We start from the raw sequence: 24347 nt of genomic DNA, 5'->3' as shown, positions 1-24347 counted from the left end.
ACGTGAATATGTGAATATTATAACGTGAAACGAATGGACATATTAAAAGTAAAATAAAATGTGTGTCCCAATGCTTAATAATATCATTTTCCACAACTGTCATAGACTCTTGGTTGATGGGGTCTGATTTGGAAAATGGGAATCATGACATTTGCCATATAATGCTCTCAGTGCTCATCCACATGACGTTGTCAGTGTTGTCAGCCTGGGAGAGGGGAGGGGGAGGGTGGTGGGGGGTTGGGGAGGTTGGGGAGGAGCAAACCATGCCTACTTAGGAGACCATTAGGACTTGTAGTCCATTGCGCCTATAGTGGCTCACTGGCTCCAATGAAGTTTGTGCATCTTCATAGATAGACAATCTTTGGTTAAGTCAACTGACCGGTGTGCTGTTAAGTTGTATAAGTGATTTGGGTGGAAAAAGTGCTGATTTTCACAATACAATGTTTAGGATATTTCTATTGGAAAAAACAGTCGGCACAATTTGGTATTATACCCATTGTACTGATTTACTGATTGACTGAATACTTTATTAAAGTATTTAACAGTATGGCAGTACACTTAACACACAAACAAACATTGGAGCTGGTTTCCAATGTGGTCAATTCATCAACACTAACATAGAATAGATAAAATCTGTGGAGATGCCGGGGATTGAACCCGGGGCCTCATACATGCAAAGCATGCGCTCTACCACTGAGCTACATCCCCTTACTTTTCACATTCATTTATGTGTCCTTTTTATCCCTAAATAAAGCAATGCTTGTGACTGCCTTTCTATGCCCATATATGGAGTTCTGTGTCAGGCATGACTAAATCTGGGAACACATCTGCCCAAAGACTGGGCACCCACTATGTCATAGTAAAAAGTCCATAGACTCGATTGGCTGCCACATGATGTCATGGGGGCACACACAAAGCCAGGCGTTGGAGGAGCTAGCACACCTAAAAAAGAAATCACACTTGTGTGAAGTGAGGGGCGCCTGGTAATGTTTGTTTAAAGTGCTCTAAACAAACATTAAAAGTCACATTTAGGTACAACCAAAGCTTATTTATAGCTTTGTATAGTTGTAGCAAAACTGTAAATAAGCTAAGAGACCCTTTGCATAGTCTGTCTTCTTTAGGGGGACAGGTCTGCCTATGACGGCCTTTCTTGATGTCTATTTTGATGTTTCTTTTGATGGCAATCACAAGCCAATGTTTGTGTTTACACAAACCCGGAAAAAAAACAGCGCCAAAACCAGCGCCCTCTGCTGTTTGTAGTGCGGAATCTGTTCTAGAGAAATTAAATCAACTGTGGCTGCCACATGACGACACTGCTTAAAGCCAACATTAAAAGTCCATAGACTTGGCTGCCACATGACGTCTGAGATGTAAAGATGACAACAAACCTAAACAAAACCAGAGCTGGACATTCAGGGCTTGCAAATATTCAAAATGCTCCTTGGAGAATGCGGGCATCGATCCCGCTACTTCTCGCATGCTAAGCGAGCGCTCTACCATTTGAGCTAATTCCCCTTGTCTTAGGTATGATCCTGCAGAACAGGGACGTCACTCAGCAAACAGAGATCAGAGCTACCCCACCCCACCCCACCCCCCCCCACACACACACACACACACACACCTTTAAGAGTTGACACGTAGACGTTGGACCTGCTGATTACCACCCACTCAGCTACTGCTATACCCTCCCCGTAGAAAATTTGTGGAGAATGCAGGAATCGATGTACCTCCCACTAGTTCCTCCCATGTAGCCTTGTTGGCGCAGTAGGCAGCGCGTCAGTCTCATAATCTGAAGGTTGTGAGTTTGAGCCTCACACGGGGCAGCTTTTTTTGTCCTCAATAACAGTTTAATAATTATGTAATAACAGTGTAATAACCTACTATTGTAGTAATAATACAATAATAGTGTAGTAATAGGCTACTAACTCTACTAATAATACATTTCTACTGAAATGTATTCATGTAAAATGGAAAATAGAGAGGCCCTATTATATCAATATAAAATGCCTTAGAACGAGTATACTCGTCTTGAGTAAGTGTTTTCATTTGATAGGATGAGTATACATTATGCATCAAATGTTTTAATAGCTAATAATGTGAAATATAGCATTCATGACTGTAAGAGTACCCATTGTATTGATTGAATAGCATACTTTATTTACATATTTATTAACAGTACGGCAGTATAAAAAAACCTCTGCTGAAAACGATAAATCCCATGGAGCTTGTTTCCATCGTGGTCCATTATACTCAATTAATCAACAACACAGGATAGATAAAACCTTTTGGATATAACCTTATACAGTACATGCAAAGCATGGGCCCTACATACCCTCTTTTAAAAGGGAGGCAAGTTCTGTGTCAGGTATGCCCAAACATTGGGTCTAGGTCAGTCTATCTAAAATGTACATTATTAAAGGCTAATATAAAGTTAAAAAGTAAACCTGAACAAAACAAAAACTGAAATGGACTTTAAGGGGTGGAAAAATACCCCATGTAAAGCTCCTTGGAGAATGCGGGCATCGATCCCGCTACTTCTCGCATGCTAAGCGAGCGCTCTACCATTTGAGCTAATTCCCCATGTACTGTCTTTGTGCTACAGTGTGCTCACATCAGTGCGGGGCTGGCCGAATTCCCTCCCAACCCCCCCAAAAAACAAATGAAAAAAACTCCACTGTTGGGGGCTATTATTAATGTAGTAGCCAGGGAGAAGATGGGGTTAAGCATCTTGCTCAGGGACACTTTGACACGGCTGGGTGAACTTTGGACCTTCTGATTACCAAACGGCCTCTCTCTAGTCTACCCATTCAGCTGCTTTTGATTGATTGATTGATTGATTGATTTTTTTTTTTGATTGAAATATTTATTAACAGTTTGCAGAATTACAGTACATTTCAAGCACAAACTCAATACAAAGGCTGTTAACTGTGAGTGGACGACCCAATTAAGCATTACACTTGTTTACAAGAGGGTCCACCATGTTCAATTCATCAAAACATTTAGAGACATACAAATAGACACTTTTATATAGACAAAGAACAGAACAGGAATTCATCATAATGGAGGTAAAAAAGGAAAAGAAATATATACAGTGAGTGAGCAGCCCTCACCCCCCAAAATGTATTTGGAGAATGCGGGCATCGATCCCGCTACTTCTCGCATGCTAAGCGAGCGCTCTACCATTTGAGCTAATTCCCCTTGTACTGTCTTTGTGCTGCAGTGTGCTCACTAAGTGCGGGGCTGGCCGAATTCCCTCCCAACCCCCCCAAAAAACAAATGAAAAAACTCCACTCTTGGGGGTTATTATTAATGTATAGTAGCCTGGGAGAAGATGGGGGGGTTAAGCGTCTTGCTCAGGGACACTTTGACACGTAGACGTTGGACCTGCTGATTACCACCCACTCAGCTACTGCTAAACCCTCCCCGTAGAAAATGTGTGGACAATGCAGGAATCGATCCCACTACCTCCCACTAGTTCCCCCATGTAGCCTCCTTGGCGCAGTAGGCAGCGCGTCAGTCTCATAATCTGAAGGTCGTGAGTTCGAGCCTCACAGGGGGCAGCTTTGTTTTGTCCTCAATAACATTTAATCATTATGTAATAACAGTGTAATAACCTACTATTGTAGTAATAATACAATAATAGTGTAGTAATAGGCTACTAACTGTACTAATAATCAATTTCTACTGAAATGTATTCATGTAAAAATGGAAAATAGAGAGGCCCTATTATATCAATATAAAATGCCTTAGAACGAGTATACTCGTCTTGAGTAAGTGTTTTCATTTGATAGGATGAGTATACTTAGCATCAAATGTTTTAATAGCTAATGATGTGAAATATAGCATTCATGACTGTCAGAGTACCCATTGTATTGATTGAATAGCGTACTTTATTTACACATTTATTAACAGTACGGCAGTATAAAACAACCTCTGCTGAAAACAATAACAAATCCCAGGGAGCTTGTTCCCATCGTGGTCCATTATACTCAATTAATCAACAACACAGGATAGATAAAACCTTTTGGATATAACCTTATACAGTACATGCAAAGCATGGGCCCTACATACCCTCTTTTAAAAGGGAGGCAAGTGCTGTGTCAGGCATGCCCAAACATTGGGTCTAGGTCAGTCTATCTAAAATGTACATTATTAAAGGCTAATATAAAGTTAAAAAGTAAACCTGAACAAAACAAAAACTGAAATGGACATTATGGGGTGGAAAAATACCCCATGTAAAGCTCCTTGGAGAATGCGGGCATCGATCCCGCTGCTTCTCGCATGCTAAGCGAGCGCTCTACCATTTGAGCTAATTCCCCATGTACTGTCTTTGTGCTACAGTGTGCTCACATCAGTGCGGGGCTGGCCGAATTCCCTCCCAACCCCCGCAAAAAACAAATGAAAAAAACTCCACTCTTGGGGGCTATTATTAATGTAGTAGCCAGGGAGAAGATGGGGTTAAGCATCTTGCTCAGGGACACTTTGACACGGCTGGGTGAACTTTGGACCTTCTGATTACCAAACGGCCTCTCTCTAGTCTACCCATTCAGCTGCTTTTGATTGATTGATTGATTGATTTTTTTTTTGGATTGAAATATTTATTAACAGTTTGCAGAATTACAGTACATTTCAAGCACAAACTCAATACAAAGGCTGTTAACTGTGAGTGGACGACCCAATTAAGCATTACACTTGTTTACAAGAGGGTCCACCATGTTCAATTCATCAAAACATTTAGAGACATACAAATAGACACTTCTATATAGACAAAGAACAGAACAGGAATTCATCATAATGGAGGTAAAAAGGGAAAAGAAATATATACAGTGAGTGAGCAGCCCTCACCCCCCAAAATGTATTTGGAGAATGCGGGCATCGATCCCGCTACTTCTCGCATGCTAAGCGAGCGCTCTACCATTTGAGCTAATTCCCCTTGTACTGTCTTTGTGCTGCATTGTGCTCACTAAGTGCGGGGCTGGCCGAATTCCCTCCCAACCCCCCCAAAAAACAAATGAAAAAACTCCACTCTTGGGGGCTATTATTAATGTAGTAGCCAGGGAGAAGATGGGGTTAAGCGTCTTGCTCAGGGACACTTTGACACGTAGACGTTGGACCTGCTGATTACCACCCACTCAGCTACTGCTATACCCTCCCCGTAGAAAATGTGTGGACAATGCAGGAATCGATCCCACTACCTCCCACTAGTTCCTCCCATGTAGCCTCCTTGGCGCAGTAGGCAGCGCGTCAGTCTCATAATCTGAAGGTCGTGAGTTCGAGCCTCACAGGGGGCAGCTTTGTTTTGTCCTCAATAACATTTAATCATTATGTAATAACAGTGTAATAACCTACTATTGTAGTAATAATACAATAATAGTGTAGTAATAGGCTACTAACTGTACTAATAATCAATTTCTACTGAAATGTATTCATGTAAAAATGGAAAATAGAGAGGCCCTATTATATCAATATAAAATGCCTTAGAACGAGTATACTCGTCTTGAGTAAGTGTTTTCATTTGATAGGATGAGTATACTTAGCATCAAATGTTTTAATAGCTAATGATGTGAAATATAGCATTCATGACTGTCAGAGTACCCATTGTATTGATTGAATAGCGTACTTTATTTACACATTTATTAACAGTACGGCAGTATAAAACAACCTCTGCTGAAAACAATAACAAATCCCAGGGAGCTTGTTCCCATCGTGGTCCATTATACTCAATTAATCAACAACACAGGATAGATAAAACCTTTTGGATATAACCTTATACAGTACATGCAAAGCATGGGCCCTACATACCCTCTTTTAAAAGGGAGGCAAGTGCTGTGTTAGGCATGCCCAAACATTGGGTCTAGGTCAGTCTATCTAAAATGTACATTATTAAAGGCTAATATAAAGTTAAAAAGTAAACCTGAACAAAACAAAAACTGAAATGGACATTAAGGGGTGGAAAAGTACCCCATGTAAAGCTCCTTGGAGAATGCGGGCATCGATCCCGCTACTTCTCGCATGCTAAGCGAGCGCTCTACCATTTGAGCTAATTCCCCATGTACTGTCTTTGTGCTACAGTGTGCTCACATCAGTGCGGGGCTGGCCGAATTCCCTCCCAACCCCCCCAAAAAACAAATGAAAAAAACTCCACTCTTGGGGGCTATTATTAATGTAGTAGCCAGGGAGAAGATGGGGTTAAGCATCTTGCTCAGGGACACTTTGACACGGCTGGGTGAACTTTGGACCTTCTGATTACCAAACAGCCTCTCTCTAGTCTACCCATTCAGCTGCTTTTGATTGATTGATTGATTGATTGATTGATTTTTTTTTTGGATTGAAATATTTATTAACAGTTTGCAGAATTACAGTACATTTCAAGCACAAACTCAATACAAAGGCTGTTAACTGTGAGTGGACGACCCAATTAAGCATTACACTTGTTTACAAGAGGGTCCACCATGTTCAATTCATCAAAACATTTAGAGACATACAAATAGACACTTCTATATAGACAAAGAACAGAACAGGAATTCACCATAATGGAGGTAAAAAGGGAAAAGAAATATATACAGTGAGTGAGCAGCCCTCACCCCCCAAAATGTATTTGGAGAATGCGGGCATCGATCCCGCTACTTCTCGCATGCTAAGCGAGCGCTCTACCATTTGAGCTAATTCCCCTTGTACTGTCTTTGTGCTGCAGTGTGCTCACTAAGTGCGGGGCTGGCCGAATTCCCTCCCAACCCCCCCAAAAAACAAATGAAAAAACTCCACTCTTGGGGGTTATTATTAATGTATAGTAGCCAGGGAGAAGATGGGGTTAAGCGTCTTGCTCAGGGACACTTTGACACGTAGACGTTGGACCTGCTGATTACCACCCACTCAGCTACTGCTAAACCCTCCCTGTAGAAAATGTGTGGACAATGCAGGAATCGATCCCACTACCTCCCACTAGATCCTCCCATGTAGCCTCCTTGGCGCAGTAGGCAGCGCGTCAGTCTCATAATCTGAAGGTCGTGAGTTCGAGCCTCACAGGGGGCAGCTTTGTTTTGTCCTCAATAACAGTTTAATCATTATGTAATAACAGTGTAATAACCTACTATTGTAGTAATAATACAATAATAGTGTAGTAATAGGCTACTAACTCTACTAATAATCAATTTCTACTGAAATGTATTCATGTAAAAATGGAAAATAGAGAGGCCCTATTATATCAATATAAAATGCCTTAGAACGAGTATACTCGTCTTGAGTAAGTGTTTTCATTTGATAGGATGAGTATACTTAGCATCACATGTTTTAATAGCTAATAATGTGAAATATAGCATTCATGACTGTCAGAGTACCCATTGTATTGATTGAATAGCGTACTTTATTTACACATTTATTAACAGTACGGCAGTATAAAACAACCTCTGCTGAAAACAATAACAAATCCCAGGGAGCTTGTTTCCATCGTGGTCCATTATACTCAATTAATCAACAACACAGGATATATAAAACCTTTTGGATATAACCTTATACAGTACATGCAAAGCATGGGCCCTACATACCCTCTTTTAAAAGGGAGGCAAGTTCTGTGTCAGGCATGCCCAAACATTGGGTCTAGGTCAGTCTATCTAAAATGTACATTATTAAAGGCTAATATAAAGTTAAAAAGTAAACCTGAACAAAACAAAACAAAATACCCAATGAAAAGCTCCTTGGAGAATGCGGGCATCGATCCCGCTACTTCTCGCATGCTAAGCGAGCGCTCTACCATTTGAGCTAATTCCCCTTGTACTGTCTTTGTGCTGCAGTGTGCTCACATCAGTGCGGGGCTGGCCGAATTCCCTCCCAACCCCCCCAAAAAACAAATGAAAAAACTCCACTCTTGGGGGCTATTATTAATGTAGTAGCCAGTGAGAAGATGGGGTTAAGCGTCTTGCTCAGGGACACTTTGACACGTAGACGTTGGACCTGCTGATTACCACCCACTCAGCAACTGCTATACCCTCCCCGTAGAAAATGTGTGGACAATGCAGGAATCGATCCCACTACCTCCCACTAGTTCCTCCCATGTAGCCTCCTTGGCGCAGTAGGCAGCGCGTCAGTCTCATAATCTGAAGGTCGTGAGTTCGAGCCTCACAGGGGGCAGCTTTGTTTTGTCCTCAATAACATTTAATCATTATGTAATAACAGTGTAATAACCTACTATTGTAGTAATAATACAATAATAGTGTAGTAATAGGCTACTAACTCTACTAATAATCAATTTCTACTGAAATGTATTCATGTAAAAATGGAAAATAGAGAGGCCCTATTATATCAATATAAAATGCCTTAGAACGAGTATACTCGTCTTGAGTAAGTGTTTTCATTTGATAGGATGAGTATACTTAGCATCACATGTTTTAATAGCTAATAATGTGAAATATAGCATTCATGACTGTCAGAGTACCCATTGTATTGATTGAATAGCGTACTTTATTTACACATTTATTAACAGTACGGCAGTATAAAACAACCTCTGCTGAAAACAATAACAAATCCCAGGGAGCTTGTTTCCATCGTGGTCCATTATACTCAATTAATCAACAACACAGGATATATAAAACCTTTTGGATATAACCTTATACAGTACATGCAAAGCATGGGCCCTACATACCCTCTTTTAAAAGGGAGGCAAGTTCTGTGTCAGGCATGCCCAAACATTGGGTCTAGGTCAGTCTATCTAAAATGTACATTATTAAAGGCTAATATAAAGTTAAAAAGTAAACCTGAACAAAACAAAACAAAATACCCAATGAAAAGCTCCTTGGAGAATGCGGGCATCGATCCCGCTACTTCTCGCATGCTAAGCGAGCGCTCTACCATTTGAGCTAATTCCCCTTGTACTGTCTTTGTGCTGCAGTGTGCTCACTAAGTGCGGGGCTGGCCGAATTCCCTCCCAACCCCCCCAAAAAACAAATGAAAAAACTCCCCTCTTGGGGGCTATTATTAATGTAGTAGCCAGGGAGAAGATGGGGTTAAGCGTCTTGCTCAGGGTAAGGCTGTACCCTAGCCCTTTTTTTAGGACTCGAACTTCGGCAGGAATTTTCGAGCGAACATCCGGACCATTTGTTTCTAATTAATTTAAAAAATAACCTTTCAGATATCCGTCTCGATCAGAGCGCAGCACGTCTCCCCTGCTCTTTATCAATCTCTCTCGTCTCTCCCAACACACGCACACACACACACACACACACACACACACACACACAGTCAAGTGGCTCCGCGAAAACAGCTGATCTGCGAGCTTGCTGGCAGACGACAGCGTAGCTTGCTCGTTAGCTGTCACTCGTTCATTTGTTCCACGTGTGTAGAAGCGCATTGAAGTGGGCACAGGGCAAAAGCAGAACCTGTGACCGTTTTGCTTAACAATGATCAAAGTTCACTTCTTTTTAGCAATAGGCTATGTGATGCTAGAGAGCATAGATGCTAATATATTATATGGCTGCTAAGAACAGTTCCCTCTATCAGCGATCATGCTGGGGTGTGTGTGTGTGTGTGTGTGTGTGTGTGTGTGTGTGTGTGTGTGTGTGTGTGTGTGTGTGTGTGTGTGTGTGTGTGTGTGTGTGTGTGTGTGTGTGTGTGTGTGTGTGTGTGTGTGTGTGTGTGTGTGTGAGTGAGACACGTCAGACATTCCATTCAATGGAACTCTTTTGTTCTCACAGAACAAGGTGAGAAAGGTCAATCACCTCAACTGCAGGCCAATCATCAAATTAATGTGCAGTTGTGCACGGTAGACTTTGGAGAGGGACAGAAGAACAAGGAGATATAAAAAATCATAACTTCTGACAGGAATGCACTAGAAACCTACTTTGTTTTACATGCTCATATCGCATTCTCGCTAAGATATATTTTCGAGTTAATACAAAAGGAAAAAAATAATATTTTTGTTTTAATAAAAAAAAAACAAAAAAAAAACGAATGGTTCAAGCCCATTAATTAAGATTCGAGTGCCAACCCTAACGAGCGAACATTCAAACCTTGAATGTTTGGGGACAGCCTTAGCTCAGGGACACTTTGACACGGCTGGGTGAACTTTGGACCTTCTGATTACCAAACGGCCTCTCTCTAGTCCAGGGGTTCTCAACGTTTTTGGCCGGGGACCCCCGATAATGCTTTGGCAACGTCTCGGGACCCCCGCCCCGCCCCCTCCCGACCCCCAATATAAATTGACTGCTACAATAACCTTAATAATAGAGACAATACACCATAAATAAATACTGAAACCAGATATAATCATTAGGGAAGGTGTATGCATGTACTATGTGTACTATATGTAAACTCTTCATTTCCACTTTCCAGCCATTCAGTAGCAAAACTGAACGCCTCGTTGGCGCAGTAGGCAGCGCGTCAGTCTCATAATCTGAAGTTCGAGCCTCACACGGGGCATTGTTTTTGTTTTCGAACGTTCACCCAAAGCTGTGCGTATTCATGAGAAACTGTTGTTGAAGGGATCTGTAAATTGTAATGTCTTGTCGTTCAAAACCTTCAGCCTTTTATTCATGCCGTAGACAATGTACTGATGATGGTCTAAGAATGTGATATATTGCATGGTTGGTGTTATAATATGTAATAATAGTGTAATAGATTAGTAACAATTATGTAATACCAGTTTAACCCCAGGGAGCTTGTTTCCATTGTGGTCCGTTGTTCTAATTCATCAGCAACACTTAGCAAATTCATAATAAATAAAACTTGTGGAGATGCCGGGGATTGAACCCGGGGCCTCATACATGCAAAGCATGCGCTCTACCACTGAGCTACATCCCCTTCCTTCACCAGACTGATTTCTGTGTGCCCGAGTATGGAGTCTAGGTAATAACAGTGTAATAACCTACTATTGTAGTAATAATACAATAATAGTGTAGTAATAGGCTACTAACTAACTAACTAATAATCCATTTCTACTGAAATGTATTCATGTAAAAATGGAAAATAGAGAGGCCCTATTATATCAATATAAAATGCCTTAGAACGAGTATACTCGTCATGAGTAAGTGTTTTCATTTGATAGGATGAGTATACTTAGCATCAAATGTTTTAATAGCTAATAATGTGAAATGTAGCATTCATGACTGTCAGAGTACCCATTGTATTGATTGAATAGCGTACTTTATTTACACATTTATTAACAGTACGCATTCTCCAAAAAGTATTTGGAGAATGCGGGCATCGATCCCGCTACTTCTCGCATGCTAAGCGAGCGCTCTACCATTTGAGCTAATTCCCCTTGTACTGTCTTTGTGCTGCAGTGTGCTCACTAAATTTGGGGGGCTGGCCGAATTCCCTCCCAACCCCCCCCAAAAAACAAATGAAAAAACTCCACTCTTGGGGGCTATTATTAATGTAGTAGCCAGGGAGATGATAGGGTTAAGCGTCTTGCTCAGGGACACTTTGACACGGCTGGGTGAACTTTGGACCTTCTGATTACCAAACGGCCTCTCTCTAGTCTACCCATTCAGCTGCAGCCCTCACCCCCCAAAAAGTATTTGGAGAATGCGGGCATCGATCCCGCTACTTCTCGCATGCTAAGCGAGCGCTCTACCATTTGAGCTAATTCCCCTTGTACTATCTTTGTGTTGCAGTGTGCTCACATCAGTGTGGGGCTGGCCGAATTCCCTCCCAACCCCCCCCAAAAAACAAATGAACCATTTGAGCTAATTCCCCATGTACTCTGACTTCGCTGCAGCTCACACTTCCCTCAGTGAGCTGAGATCAGGCTGTCCCCTAAACAGGGGCAAATGGTGGGGGCTATTAATGCAGCGTCCAGAGTGCTGTTAGCGTCTTGCTCAGGGACACTTTACACGTACAGGTTTTCTGATGTCCAGACGGCAAGTCTAGTCTACCCATTCCATTACTGCAGTGCTCCCCCAAAAAGTATTTGGAGAATGCGGGCATCGATCCCGCTACTTCTCGCATGCTAAGCGAGCGCTCTACCATTTGAGCTAATTCCCCTTCTACTGTCTTTGTGCTGCAGTGTGCTCACATAAGTGCTGGGCTGGCAATTCACAGGGGTTGAACGTCCCCACTCCTCTAAAAATATGAAAGACTTCCATTTCAATTACTTATAAATAACTTAGGAGTTATGTCCATCTCTGACACTTAACTGAGAAGCGGAGGTTTGTTTTGTATGTCGTGGTGAAATACCTTCAGTTGTTAAGCCACAGTTGGGACACAGCCGTTCTGCCATTAGTGAAAGCTCACATTGTCTCCTCCCCTCCCCCGTCGCAGTGTAAACTGAGACACATTCTGCACTCCCCTCCCCCGCGTCTGTGGCTCTTAAAGTTGCAGTGTAAACACTCCCCTCCCCTTCTGAAGCTTTTAAATGCAGAAGCATGGGTCCACTTCCCATGCAGCCTTGTTGGCGCAGTAGGCAGCGCGTCAGTCTCATAATCTGAAGGTCGTGAGTTCGAGCCTCACACGGGGCAGCCAATCTTTTGCCTTTTCTTTTTCTTATGTAACAGTGTAATAACAATGTAATAGTAGTAATATCAAGATAATCATCTAATGATGCTCAATAACTAACTTACTAATACATTATTTTATTTCCATGATGTATGCAACTACATCATTAACAAACAATCATTCATTTATGACCTATTAAGAGCTGTGTTAATTTTGTTTATGAAGACTAAACGATTCCAGGACAAAAAATAGGACTAGAACTAAATGGTGTGTTTTTCAAAAGACTAAGTAAAACTAAATCAGAATTTGCTTTAACACTTTAACACTGATTAGGAACTGGTCAAGAACTGGAAGAATTGGTCATGTACATGAGTAAATGTACTTAGTTACTATCCACCACTGGTAAACTGAGCCATATTCTTCACTCCGCTACCTCTCCTCCATTCAAGACTGTCAACGCTCCAGTGTGAAGGGAGCCACCCCTCCCCCGTTTGTAGCTCTTAAAGCCACAGGTGCAGCTCATGCACCCAGGCCTCCTTGGCGCAGTAGGCAGCGCGTCAGTCTCATAATCTGAAGGTCGTGAGTTCGAGCCTCACAGGGGGCAGTGTTTTTGTTTTCGAACGTTCACCCAAAGCTGTGCGTATTCATGAGAGAAGCTGTTGTTGAAGGGATCTGTAAATTGTAATGTCTTGTCGTTCAAAACAGATTATCAGCCTTTTATTCATGCCGTAGACAATGTACTGATGATGGTCTAAGAATGTGATATATTGCATGGTTGGTGTTATAATATGTAATAATAGTGTAATAGATTAGTAATAATAATGTAATACCAGTTTAACCCCAGGGTGCTTGTTTCCATTGTGGTCCGTTGTTCTAATTCATCAGCAACACTTAGCAAATTCATAATAAATAAAACTTGTGGAGATGCCGGGGATTGAACCCGGGGCCTCATACATGCAAAGCATGCGCTCTACCACTGAGCTACATCCCCTTTCTTCACCTGACTGATTTCTGTGTGCCCGAGTATGGAGTCTAGGCCAGTCTGATGTCATTGCTGACATCAGTGTGCTCCTATTTGGGGATTTACTGGTCAGTGCATCACCACACCCTCAAGTCATTATGCAAGCAGAGTTTGAAGTAGGTCAGTCCCATATATGGGTATGCACATGCATGGGCATTGAGGTCCGATTGGTGGCTCTGGACAACTTTTAATTTTCCATATTTTGATGAAATTGGGGGTCTGTGGGACCACCAACCAAGTTTGAGACCTGTAGCCTGCTGGCAACTGAAGTTATGGCTGTTTAAAGCCCAGCCAATAGGAAGACAGTGGGGGCAGGACATAAGATATTATAGCCTGTCCTGTAAGACCACCCACCAAGTTTGAGACCGGTAGCATGCTGGGAACATGTGTTATGGCTGTTTAAAGCCCAGCCAATAGGAAAACAGTGGGGGACACTTTGTCCACTTTGTTTGGACGATTTGTCGACCATAGACGTGTAACGCATTCCGCTTGGTTCCACAAAAAGTATTGCTTTGAAGATTCAATCCCATAGATTCTCTATGGGAGGAAAACTAGATAAAGTGCCCAGGTCTCCACCAGGGCAGGTCAGGTTGTGGCCTCCTGGTGGCGCTATAATAGGCCAATGTGAAAAGGGTGCCATTTCTTCTTACACCTTGGATGGCCATTTGATGATTTGAGGCATTTTTTTCCAAAAATGTGTTTTGCAAAAATCCACCTGGTTGGTGGCGCTATAACAGGCCAATGTGAAAAGAGTGGGATATATTCCTCAGCCTAGTAGGAAAGTCTGTGAAAGATTTCACGTAAATTGCGTTCATGATTTGAGGGTTTTTGTTCAAAATGGCCCAATCCTGCAAACTTTGAAAGCCAATGTTAGCCAATTAGGATGGAATATGAGATATCAAATTTGGGGCAGAGGTTCATCGTTGGCATCCAGGGAGTGTGTGTGCAAGATTTGGCATTGACCGGGTTAATAACGGTGCCGGAGATTAGCTGCACACACACACACACACACACACACACACACACACACACACACACACACACACACGGGCGGAGTGCAAAACTCCCATGCCTTCGGCCTGGTGGAAACAAAAAGTACTATGAAAATAATCAGAGCATATAGACAAAAGCAGGTGCTCGCAACTGACTTTGTAATGCTCCAGACAACTTTTATTCACGACACAGCATACATACAACGTTTCGACCAGTATGGGTCTTTCAGGAAATTACTTATTTTATACAAAGTGTGGACAAAAGAGCCATCAGCCCCATCTGGTGTTGTGGGGTGGCTCCAATAATTACATGTGATTAGCAAACATGATTCTGAGAGTAATTAGAGCACAACAATTGTAAAAAGAAAATGCACGTGCACCATTCTGCACAAAGCTGCATGTTGAAGTTTGAACAAAGTTTCTAGCACGTGGAAGTAGCAGGACGGACAAATAATGTGTACGGAGTTTGAAATAAATATAAAAAGTGGAGAACTAGTGTGAGCAGACACATTTGGAGCTGGAACACTATAAAATGATGCTGATAAATAAGTACTCTCTCCTGATTGGCTGAAATTTGGTCACCTACCTGAAAATGTTGTTCATTATAGAGCTAGAGAGACAGGAAGACCCCTGTTACTGAACAAACACTCTATAAAGCAATGATTACTATCCGAATACAGTGCTTTAACCTTTTACCCAACAAAACGTTTTGTTTTAACCAAAGAATACCACTTACCCTACCTTTAATTGTATGATGATGATTAACTGTTGTCTGTTGACAAAGCATAGTTATTGTGAAGTGTTTATGATCTGCAGGTCTATGGGCTGTTCAATGGACAGCCTGAAGTTTGTGACATCCTGGAAGAATCCAATAACACATGCCAAGTTACAAGTCAAGGTACACACACACACACACACACACACACACACACACACACACACACACACACACACACACACACACACACACACACACACACAAGATGGGGGGTGATACGATTCATTGGCCGTATCACTTCAATACTTAACCATTCTCCTTTGCCAATAACGGGACCTTGCATGAGGCATTTTTCCATTAAAAGGTCAGAATGCACGGACAGAGGACAGGAGAGATTAATGAGAACAAGAGGGAGGCAGAGGTTTACACTGGGAACCCATCACTGGACTCTGGGAGTGTGCACGTGTAACCATATGGACCCGTAAAGGGTCCATTTGATTACACTTGTACTTGTTTTTACCATTTTGCAAAACATTTTTGAATAGTTAAAATGGCCAGTCTACAAGCTCACAATGAATGATGACATTATGATGGTAATGTACTTCTCTTCCCGCTCTCTTTCACACAATTGTAGTGTTTATTACACTAACATCCATATTCTGGTGGTGAGCATTCTGCCGAAAAATAGCTTACCTACAATCTCAGACCCTTGTGAGCTCGTAGATCAGCTATTTCCAGTGAAGAGATTTGGTGTAGATGGGAAAAAGGAGTGTTGAGGAGTATTGACCCCGCTGGCAGTCACTCGGTCAACTGTAGTGACAGTGTATTGGGTTAAATCCATCCATCTTCAACTGCTTATCCGTAGTCGGGTCGCGGGGGCAACAGCTCCACCAGAGTGCTTCCCTCTCCAGAGCAACATTATTGACTTCCCCCTTGGGGGATCCCGAGTCGTTCCAAGGCCAGTGAGTCGATGTGTTTCCTCCAACTGCGCCTTGTTCTGCCCCGGGGTCTCTTCCCAGTGGGACGTGCCTCGAGGACCTCCCTAGGGAGACCTCGATAGGCATCCTAACCAGATGCCCGAACCACCTAAGCTGGCTCCTTTCCAGGCGAAGAAGCAGCGACTCTACTCTGAGTCTCTCTCGTGTGACTGAACTTCTCACCCAATCTCTAACGGAGATGCCAGCCACCCATTGAAGAAAACTCATTTTGGCAGCTTGTATTCGCGACCTTATTCTTTGGGTCATGACCCACACTTCATGACCATAGGTGAGAGTAGGAACGAAGAGTGCTCGGTAGACAGAGAGCTTGTATTTGCCTTCTGGCTCAACTCTCTTTTTGTCACAACAGTGCGGTACAGCGACTGCAATACCTCCCATGCCTCTCCGACTGATCTTCTTCTCCGTCCTCCCCTCACTCGTGAAAGACCTCGAGATACTTAAACTCCTTCACCTGGGGTAATCCCTCATTCCCTACCCTAAGTGTTAAATGTCAAATCTTAACCTGAACTCTACAGTTTACACTCTACAGTGTACAGACGGTATCACGTTCTGAAAGGAACACTTCACCCATATTCAACCCTAATATTCACATCATGAAAAAGAGATTTTGTCTCAAGCAAAGGTAAAAAAAAAAAATCACACCAGTGTGAAGTGAGGGGCGCTCTTATCATCATACTTATCATCTCATTCCAGCCAATGAGAATTTGCGTCCTCACCTTCATCTTCAATGTTTGTGTTTACGCAATGTTTGTGTTTACACAAACACTCAAAACCGTCTAGTCATTGTCAATGGCATGTAATGTTTGTGCTAGAGCCCCTCAAAAAAAGAAAAGAAACTGCAATGTGGATCTCAGACTTCATGTCTGTATGACATATCGATGACATATGACTCAAAAGTTGGTTTCAGCACGATCTCAGCCCCATTGACTTCAATTATAATTAAAGTTTACATTTTTTTTTAAATACTATAAACATAATTATGTGAAAAGGAATTCCTGAGTTAGTGAAATTCTGTGGCCTACTTAAGAAACTAAACTAAATTTGGCGTTGATCGGGACCTGGTCTACCAGATTAGCTCCAGACACACAGACCTAGGGCTCTATTTTCGTCCCGAGCTTTCAAAAAAAAACATCTCCACTACTCGTTACATTATGCATAGGTGTGGTTTTGGCGTTATTACAATAATGAAACCAATCACCATGCCACATGCCATTGCCACATGCCATTGCCCGTTATGCCCAGTGCTATATTGCTTCATAGCCTTACTGTCTATGCTCACAGCCCATGGTAGAGTTATGCGTTGCTGCCTTGAAGTCTCACTTGTGCTGCACCCCGTCCCCCCGTGCGAAAAGGAAAGTTCGGGAAATCGGATTAAACCCCATTTGCTGGGGTGATGAAACTGAACGAGCATATGGAATCGTGCACAATGCCTGACACAAGTCAAATAACTTCTTTGACTAGACAATTATATAAACACAATGGAAACAAGGAAGTGACAGGCACTCAATTCTGCTGACTATAGGAAAATTACAAAGAGATGCATAGGAGAATAAGGAGCCTGACTGCGGACATCTCCATTGCAGGCGCATGCCACTCTATACCAAACTAATATGGCATAAAACACCCATGACTACACCTCTAAGCACAAATACCGGTGTGGGCATAATGGATAGCGGGTGGCGCTGGACCAGAATACCATTTAGGGACAGAGCAAGCTCCTATACAATTGTTTTCCTGTACTCCTCAACCCACTCATCTTCCTTGTATCTCTCACTCCTATATCCTTTTATTTTATTGTATCTCTCACTCTTATATCCTTTTATTTTATTTTATCATCCTCTAGGTTGGAGGTCTTCAGTTGGAGGGGTGTAGTTTTGACGGGGTCCGTCTGTCTGACAACCAGCACGACTCACCCAGTGTGTCAGCCGTTCCACCTTGCTACATGGCCTGGGTCGCACAGGTAAACAACTGACTGTCATGTTCGTTAGTTTTCTTGTGCAAATGTGTAGTCAATGCCATAAATACATTTGGTAATGGCATTTATGCAGGTTTCCTTTCATGATCACTGATATGCGGATTTGGTCGATAAGTCGGACATGATTTAACTTTTTTTAACAACCTTTCCCAACCTTTTAATACTGAAGTACCACCTCAGAAAATATTTGGCTCTCCAAGTACCACCATAATAACTTGACACGTTCCACATCTTCTTCCAGAGCTCCAGCGTTGACTCCAGTGCTGCAGAGGACAGCATCTGGCTGCCGGTGTACACCAGCTCAGAGAGGACCAGGGTGGTGACTCACGTCTCCCTGCCCTGCGGCTCCAACTCCAGCCAGTGGATCCAGACCGGGGCTGCTCTCTTCCTCAAACAACAGTGATGGAGCTGTTGGTGGGGGGTTCCCGGCTAAATGATAGAACTTGTATAGGAACCAACTGGACTCTGAAAGGTCTGTAACTCTGAGAGTGTACTGGACACTGAATGATATGTAACTCTGAGAGTGTACAAATGGAACCAATTAGACCCATAACCGCAAGGGTCCATTTGGTTCCATTTGTTCGCTCTCAAGAGTTATGGGTGTCTGTGGCCTAATGCATGCTACACTGGGGTTTCTGGAAATAAAATAAAAAGTTGAGAAGCACTGAATGTTATGGCATGGATGGGGCAACACATTTGGAACAGAGGCTACAGAGACATCTGGGACATCTGAGGGTATTTTATAAGACAGAATAATATAAGATTTATTACAATTTGTGGAGATGCCTAATTGATGCTCCATCAGTGTCACACCGCTATGCAAGCTGATGGCGTGCGTTTCACATCCGTGACGGACTGAATCTGACTTCAATGTCGTTTTTTGTATTGTATTTATTCTATTGAAAATAAAAGTGTGTTTAGGCCATAATTTTGTTTAATGTGTTCTTGCTGCTGAACTCTTTGAAGTGTGGTTCCCTCCCTGGCCCTCATTAAAGTGTGTAAGTGGTGCAAGCTTCCATTCTCCTCCTGCAATCCAATTCAAATGGCCTTTAAAGGCGTGAAATGGCTTCGTATCAGTTCACACACACTGCGCCTGTCCTTCTCTCACACACACACTCACACACACACAAACACACACACACACAAACACACACACACACACACACTGCGCCTGTCCTTCTCCTACTCTGTCTCCTACACACGCACGCACGTACACAGCCACTCACGCATGCACACACTCACGCATTCATGCACGCACACACTCACGCATACACACACTCGTGTGTGTGCGCGCACACACACACACACACACACACACACACACACACACACACACACACACACACACACACACACACACACACACTCTGTGTGATTGGTTTTGAGTTTCTAAAGGCTGAGAAGAATCACTGAGGCTTTGATGGATGTCCACAGGGCTACAACAGGCTGTGTGGCTTTGCTTAAGCAGGTAACACACGTGTGTGTGTGTGTGTGTGTGTGTGTGTGTGTGTGTGTGTGTGTGTGTGTGTGTGTGTGTGTGTGTGTGTGTGTGTGTGTGTGTGTGTGTGCGTGCAGTACTTACATTACTATACTTGTAAGGGCAAAATGTCTCCACATGTGTAGTAGGCCTACAATTTGAGATATGAGAAATGCCTGTTTTTTGGTGAAGAATGATTTTGGGAGTTAGACTTACGCCTGCTACTTTTCCGGCTATTTGCAGCTATTTCTGACTGTATCCGATGCAGTCCTTTAATTTGATGTCCTCACAAGTGTGTCAGTGGGTGTTCTGGAGATGGAGTGGAGGGAGGAGGGGCAGGTATTGTGCAGTGCACTGCAGTGTGACAAAATGGGCCTGAAATGGAACAGCAGGTTTTAAAAGGGAGAGGATTGGATTTGAGCAGAACACAGCCCCTCCGGGTCACCACAATGAAAGAGAGAGAATGGAATAGACACAGGCCGCGAAGGCCCTGCAGTTTGTACCGCAACAAGCCTGCTGCCGCTGTCGGGTGGAAACCTTGTATGTCCGATACGGTCACTTTTCAGGAACAAGCTTGCGCTGTCTCTTTTTAGTCACTTATAACCATGTTGATTAATGATAGTCTTGATTAAATCCAACCAGTTTGATTTATGGCAGGTGTACATGTAAATGTTGTGTCAAAGATTCAAATCAAACGGGGGGGGGGGGGGGGGGGGGACTTTATGCAGCTTCCATCAGAACAGAAAACTAGAAAGTCAACTTTAAGTGCCCTTGCGTTATAATTTTTTATTCTGCGTTTACACAGAGGCCAAAGTGATTGAAAATGCTGTAGTGCGCATGCTCTGTGGCGTTGAGATGCGCTGCCAGATAGACCAGTCACGCATGCATAGAACTACTTCCGTACTACTTACTATCACAGCTGTTTACCCTATTTTTGCTCATACATGAGCCATGACGACACACGTTTTGATATTGAAAGATATCCACTCTGGAAGTGGGTTTCACTTAATTTGTTGCTGTTTCAACCTCCTAAAAATTCTATTTTGTTTTCTCTATAGAGTCTGTTTAAACGGGGTCTAAACTAGTAAATATTTCAAAACAAACAAGTGCAGGATTCAGGCTCAAATCAATTGAACTAATTCAAAATTCAAAGTTGTTCAATATGCGATGTGTGTATGCATGCTGGCGGCTGAAAATATATCTACTGGCGTTTTGGCACCTGTTCTGTGCTAAATGAAATGAAATGCCTCAGACAGTTTTAAGTACATGTACATTGTACAAGTAAACATACTGTCAACCACCGGCCGTTGGGTGGCCAACAGTCATGTTTACTGAAAATTGTGTTCATACATCAAAGGCTGTCCATGAATTATTTTCTGCCAGAGAGCCCAGAGCCCCTGAGAGTGTTGTTGACAGAACAACTCAGTGCCAGGCCTCTGGGCCGAAAGCTCACATCTGACATAGGCCTCTACAACTCTGAAAATAAGCACTGGACTATCCATCTGACATAGGCCTATACAACTCTGGAAATAACATCTGACATAGGCCTATACAACTCTGGAAATAACATCTGACATAGGCCTCTACAACTCTGAAAATAACATCTGACATAGGCCTCTACAACTCTGAAAATAACATCTGACATAGGCCTCTACAACTCTGAAAATAACATCTGACATAGGCCTCTACAACTCTGAAAATAACATCTGACATAGGCCTCTACAACTCTGAAAATAACATCTGACATAGGCCTCTACAACTCTGAAAATAAGCACTGGACTATCCATCTGACATAGGCCTATACAACTCTGGAAATAAGCACTGGACTATCCATCTGACATAGGCCTATACAACTCTGGAAATAAGCACTGGACTATCCCGTGTGGAAATGGCTTATCCCATTAGTATACAGTAGCCTACATACTGTATACATAGCAAAATACTTTTCAAAAAGAGAGAAAGAAAGAAAATTCAGGATTTAGAACAGTGGTTCCCCAAAATAGCAGATATACAAGCTCACAGCTGATTGGGCGCTCAGATGGGTGAACCAATAGGATCCCCTGGCTGTGTTTGCCGGCACCCGCCCCTCTATACCAGAGATCACACCCTCCCCTCTATACCAGAGATCACACCCTCCCCTCTATACCAGAGATCACACCCTCCCCTCTATACAAGAGATCACACCCTCCCCTCTATACCAGAGATCACACCCTCCCCTCTATACAAGAGATCACACAGGCTGGTTCAGGACCTTTTAACTTTCCAGGAATAGAAATCCTGCAGTGTCTTTTATTTATTTTTTTATACCACAATTTTTGTAACCCATTCTTTCACCCAGTGTCAATTGTCTAATGTAATGTAATCTTGGGTGCCACTAGCCTGGCTAATAAGCCAGACCGAATCAGCCGTTGGCAATAAAAAATTGCCTGCCGGCGGATTACGGTCTGGAGAGGCTCAATTGTACGCCCATTTCCTACACCAGATTGTGGCCAATCGGGACACGGTATGCAATATGGGCGGGCTTTGGTACAGTGACGTTCAATGCTTGAGACCTTTGACTGACAGTAGCTCTGACCAATTGCGTCAAAGAGAAAATGTTTGAACCCCCCCCCCCCCCCCGGGAGACAAGATCCATACACAGCCTCTCCAGACTCAAATGCCACACGACAGTGTGATTTGAGTCTGGTTTATTAGCCAGGCTAGGGTGCCACTACACTCACTTTGCCAACCCGGGGAGAGCAACAGACTGACCTCATGCATGCTTCCTTCAATTCATGAGGAGTCCAAGCCACCTCTTTTCACCTGACGGGGGAGTTTCCCTGGTTGGATGTAGCGCGTGGAAGGCACACATTATTCCAACCAGTTCCTTTCCCCTCTATTAGGCGCCCCGGCTGGCTATTGACCATAATTATGCAGACCGCGGCCATCTTGCCAGCAACTAGCAAGGTGGTAACATTGACAGCCCATCCAAACAGAAAAGTTCTATCTGATTGTATTAAACGTCAAACTCACCAACATTGTGTTTGTTTCATAAGAATCCACCATAGATATGTTATGAGCTACTTCCTTTTAAGTTTTTGGAGTCTCTAAGCACTCGTTTTCAGTAAAGCAACCTCCTGCTGCCTCCTGCAAATTCAAAACAGTTGGGACGCAGGGCCGTTGAATGATATCACCTTGCAGGTGATCCAACATCACCTGCAAGGAATTAGTAGTAAAAGAAGGAAGCAGTAGCTCATAACATATCCACGGTGGATTTTTATGAAACAAACACTTTGCAGATAGAGGATAATTCAAGCTTTTCATACAGCTGCAATGTTGGTGAGTTTGACGTTGTTTAATACAATAAGATAAGACTTTTCTGTAGGGGACACGGAGAGACCATTCAAACTCCACACAGACGCCTGCGGTGTCTATTAGCTTGGATTCCCCATCGATGATGTCACTGTTGGACTAGCCTCAGAAACCCAGACGTTTTTATTTCCAGGGAGAAAAAAAAAGTCTGGGTCCGAGTCCACTTCAATTCGGCATAGAGTAGCGCAAACATCTCTCACTCTCTGCTGATTTCTGATCGTCTGCACCTGCAATTAGTCTCATGTCTAGCAGCTGCACATAGTTTCTCCCGGCGGATCCTGCCGGGAGCTGCCTATGCCATAAAAAGCATAGGTGAGTTCCAGGCTACTGTTGGACGGGCCAGATTCAGGAAGGAGATTTACAACCAGGTGTAAATGAAGTGCGTAATGGCTTCATTTGTGCGTATCGCAGGTGTATCTCATTTTGCCTCTTTCCCAAGCGATTTGCCTGGTGTCGCCGGGTGTATAACATCCATGCTCATTTCACGCCATATAAGGCAACAGGAAATCTCTCACCTTGGGTGAAAAACGTCATATCACAGCCTGCAAAATGCACAGTTCTCCAAGCTTACAGCGGTGAACGCCGTGCTCCGCGATGCATCGCACCGCATGATCAACTTAATTGTTGATCAGTTGATTTTGACAAGCAAGTCTCTCGCAATGTTAACTGACTTCAGACAGATCTTCAAGCTAACAGCGTGTCTGTAATGTAATGGTCAATGTTAACTGACTTCAGACAGATCTTCAAGCTAACAGTGCGTCTGTACCATAGAGTTATATGTAATGTTAACTGACTTCAGACAGATCTTCAAGCTAACAGCGCGTCTGTACCATAGAGTTATATGTAATGTTAACTGACTTCAGACAGATCTTCAAGCTAACAGCGTGTCTGTACCATAGAGTTATATGTAAACGGAACGGTCGGAACCAGGAAGCACCGCATAGAAACTTGTCAACTTGCCAACTTATTTTGGCACGCAATTCCTTCACTCCTCGCTGAACTTTAATAACTGATGTTAATAAAGTTACTTTCACGTATAATGAGAGAAGTAATTTGTACAGTTCAACCTCATGACCAAATGCTATTAAAACTCTGCAAGGATATTATAAAAGCCCTTTCTACTGATGAATTGCGCACTGCACCTTTTGCAGAGGTAAAAATAAAATCCAATCATTTTCATCAGAGGTTTATTGATTACTGGGGTGATTGATTCCCTGCCCTCCACTGTCCCACTACATCGGATTTGGAAAGCAAATGGACTAATGGACATGAACACATCAGATTTAATCTATACCGGACCAGAGTTTTGCCTTTATTTACTGAGGGTTAATGCGTTTTTGGATGAATGGGAAAAGCATCCAGCTGTTTCCTCATCAAATGGTAAGACTT

At 42.9% G+C, this 24347-nt stretch overlaps 1 protein-coding gene across 1 annotated transcript in view; it reads left to right on the top strand.

The window, feature by feature from the left end:
* The window catches only part of dync2h1 (dynein cytoplasmic 2 heavy chain 1), a gene marked incomplete at its 5' end in the record, with an annotated part of 668232 nt that extends 649186 nt beyond the window's left edge, over positions 1-19046 (top strand). Inside the window, 3 exons of the mRNA XM_079513540.1 lie at positions 15256-15337; positions 17999-18115; positions 18372-19046. Of these exons, the coding sequence (XP_079369666.1) occupies positions 15256-15337; positions 17999-18115; positions 18372-18533 (361 nt within the window). The 3' untranslated portion in view covers positions 18534-19046. The remainder of the gene's footprint in view (positions 1-15255; positions 15338-17998; positions 18116-18371) is intronic.
* Positions 19047-24347: the final 5301 nt, after the last annotated feature.

The sequence above is a fragment of the Electrona antarctica genome (genome assembly GCF_951216825.1).
Source record: "Electrona antarctica genome assembly, chromosome: 11".
NCBI classification, from domain to species: Eukaryota; Metazoa; Chordata; class Actinopteri; order Myctophiformes; family Myctophidae; genus Electrona; species Electrona antarctica.
The sequence above is the reverse complement of the archived record's forward strand: the minus strand, read 5'-3'. Positions and strand labels throughout refer to the sequence as shown.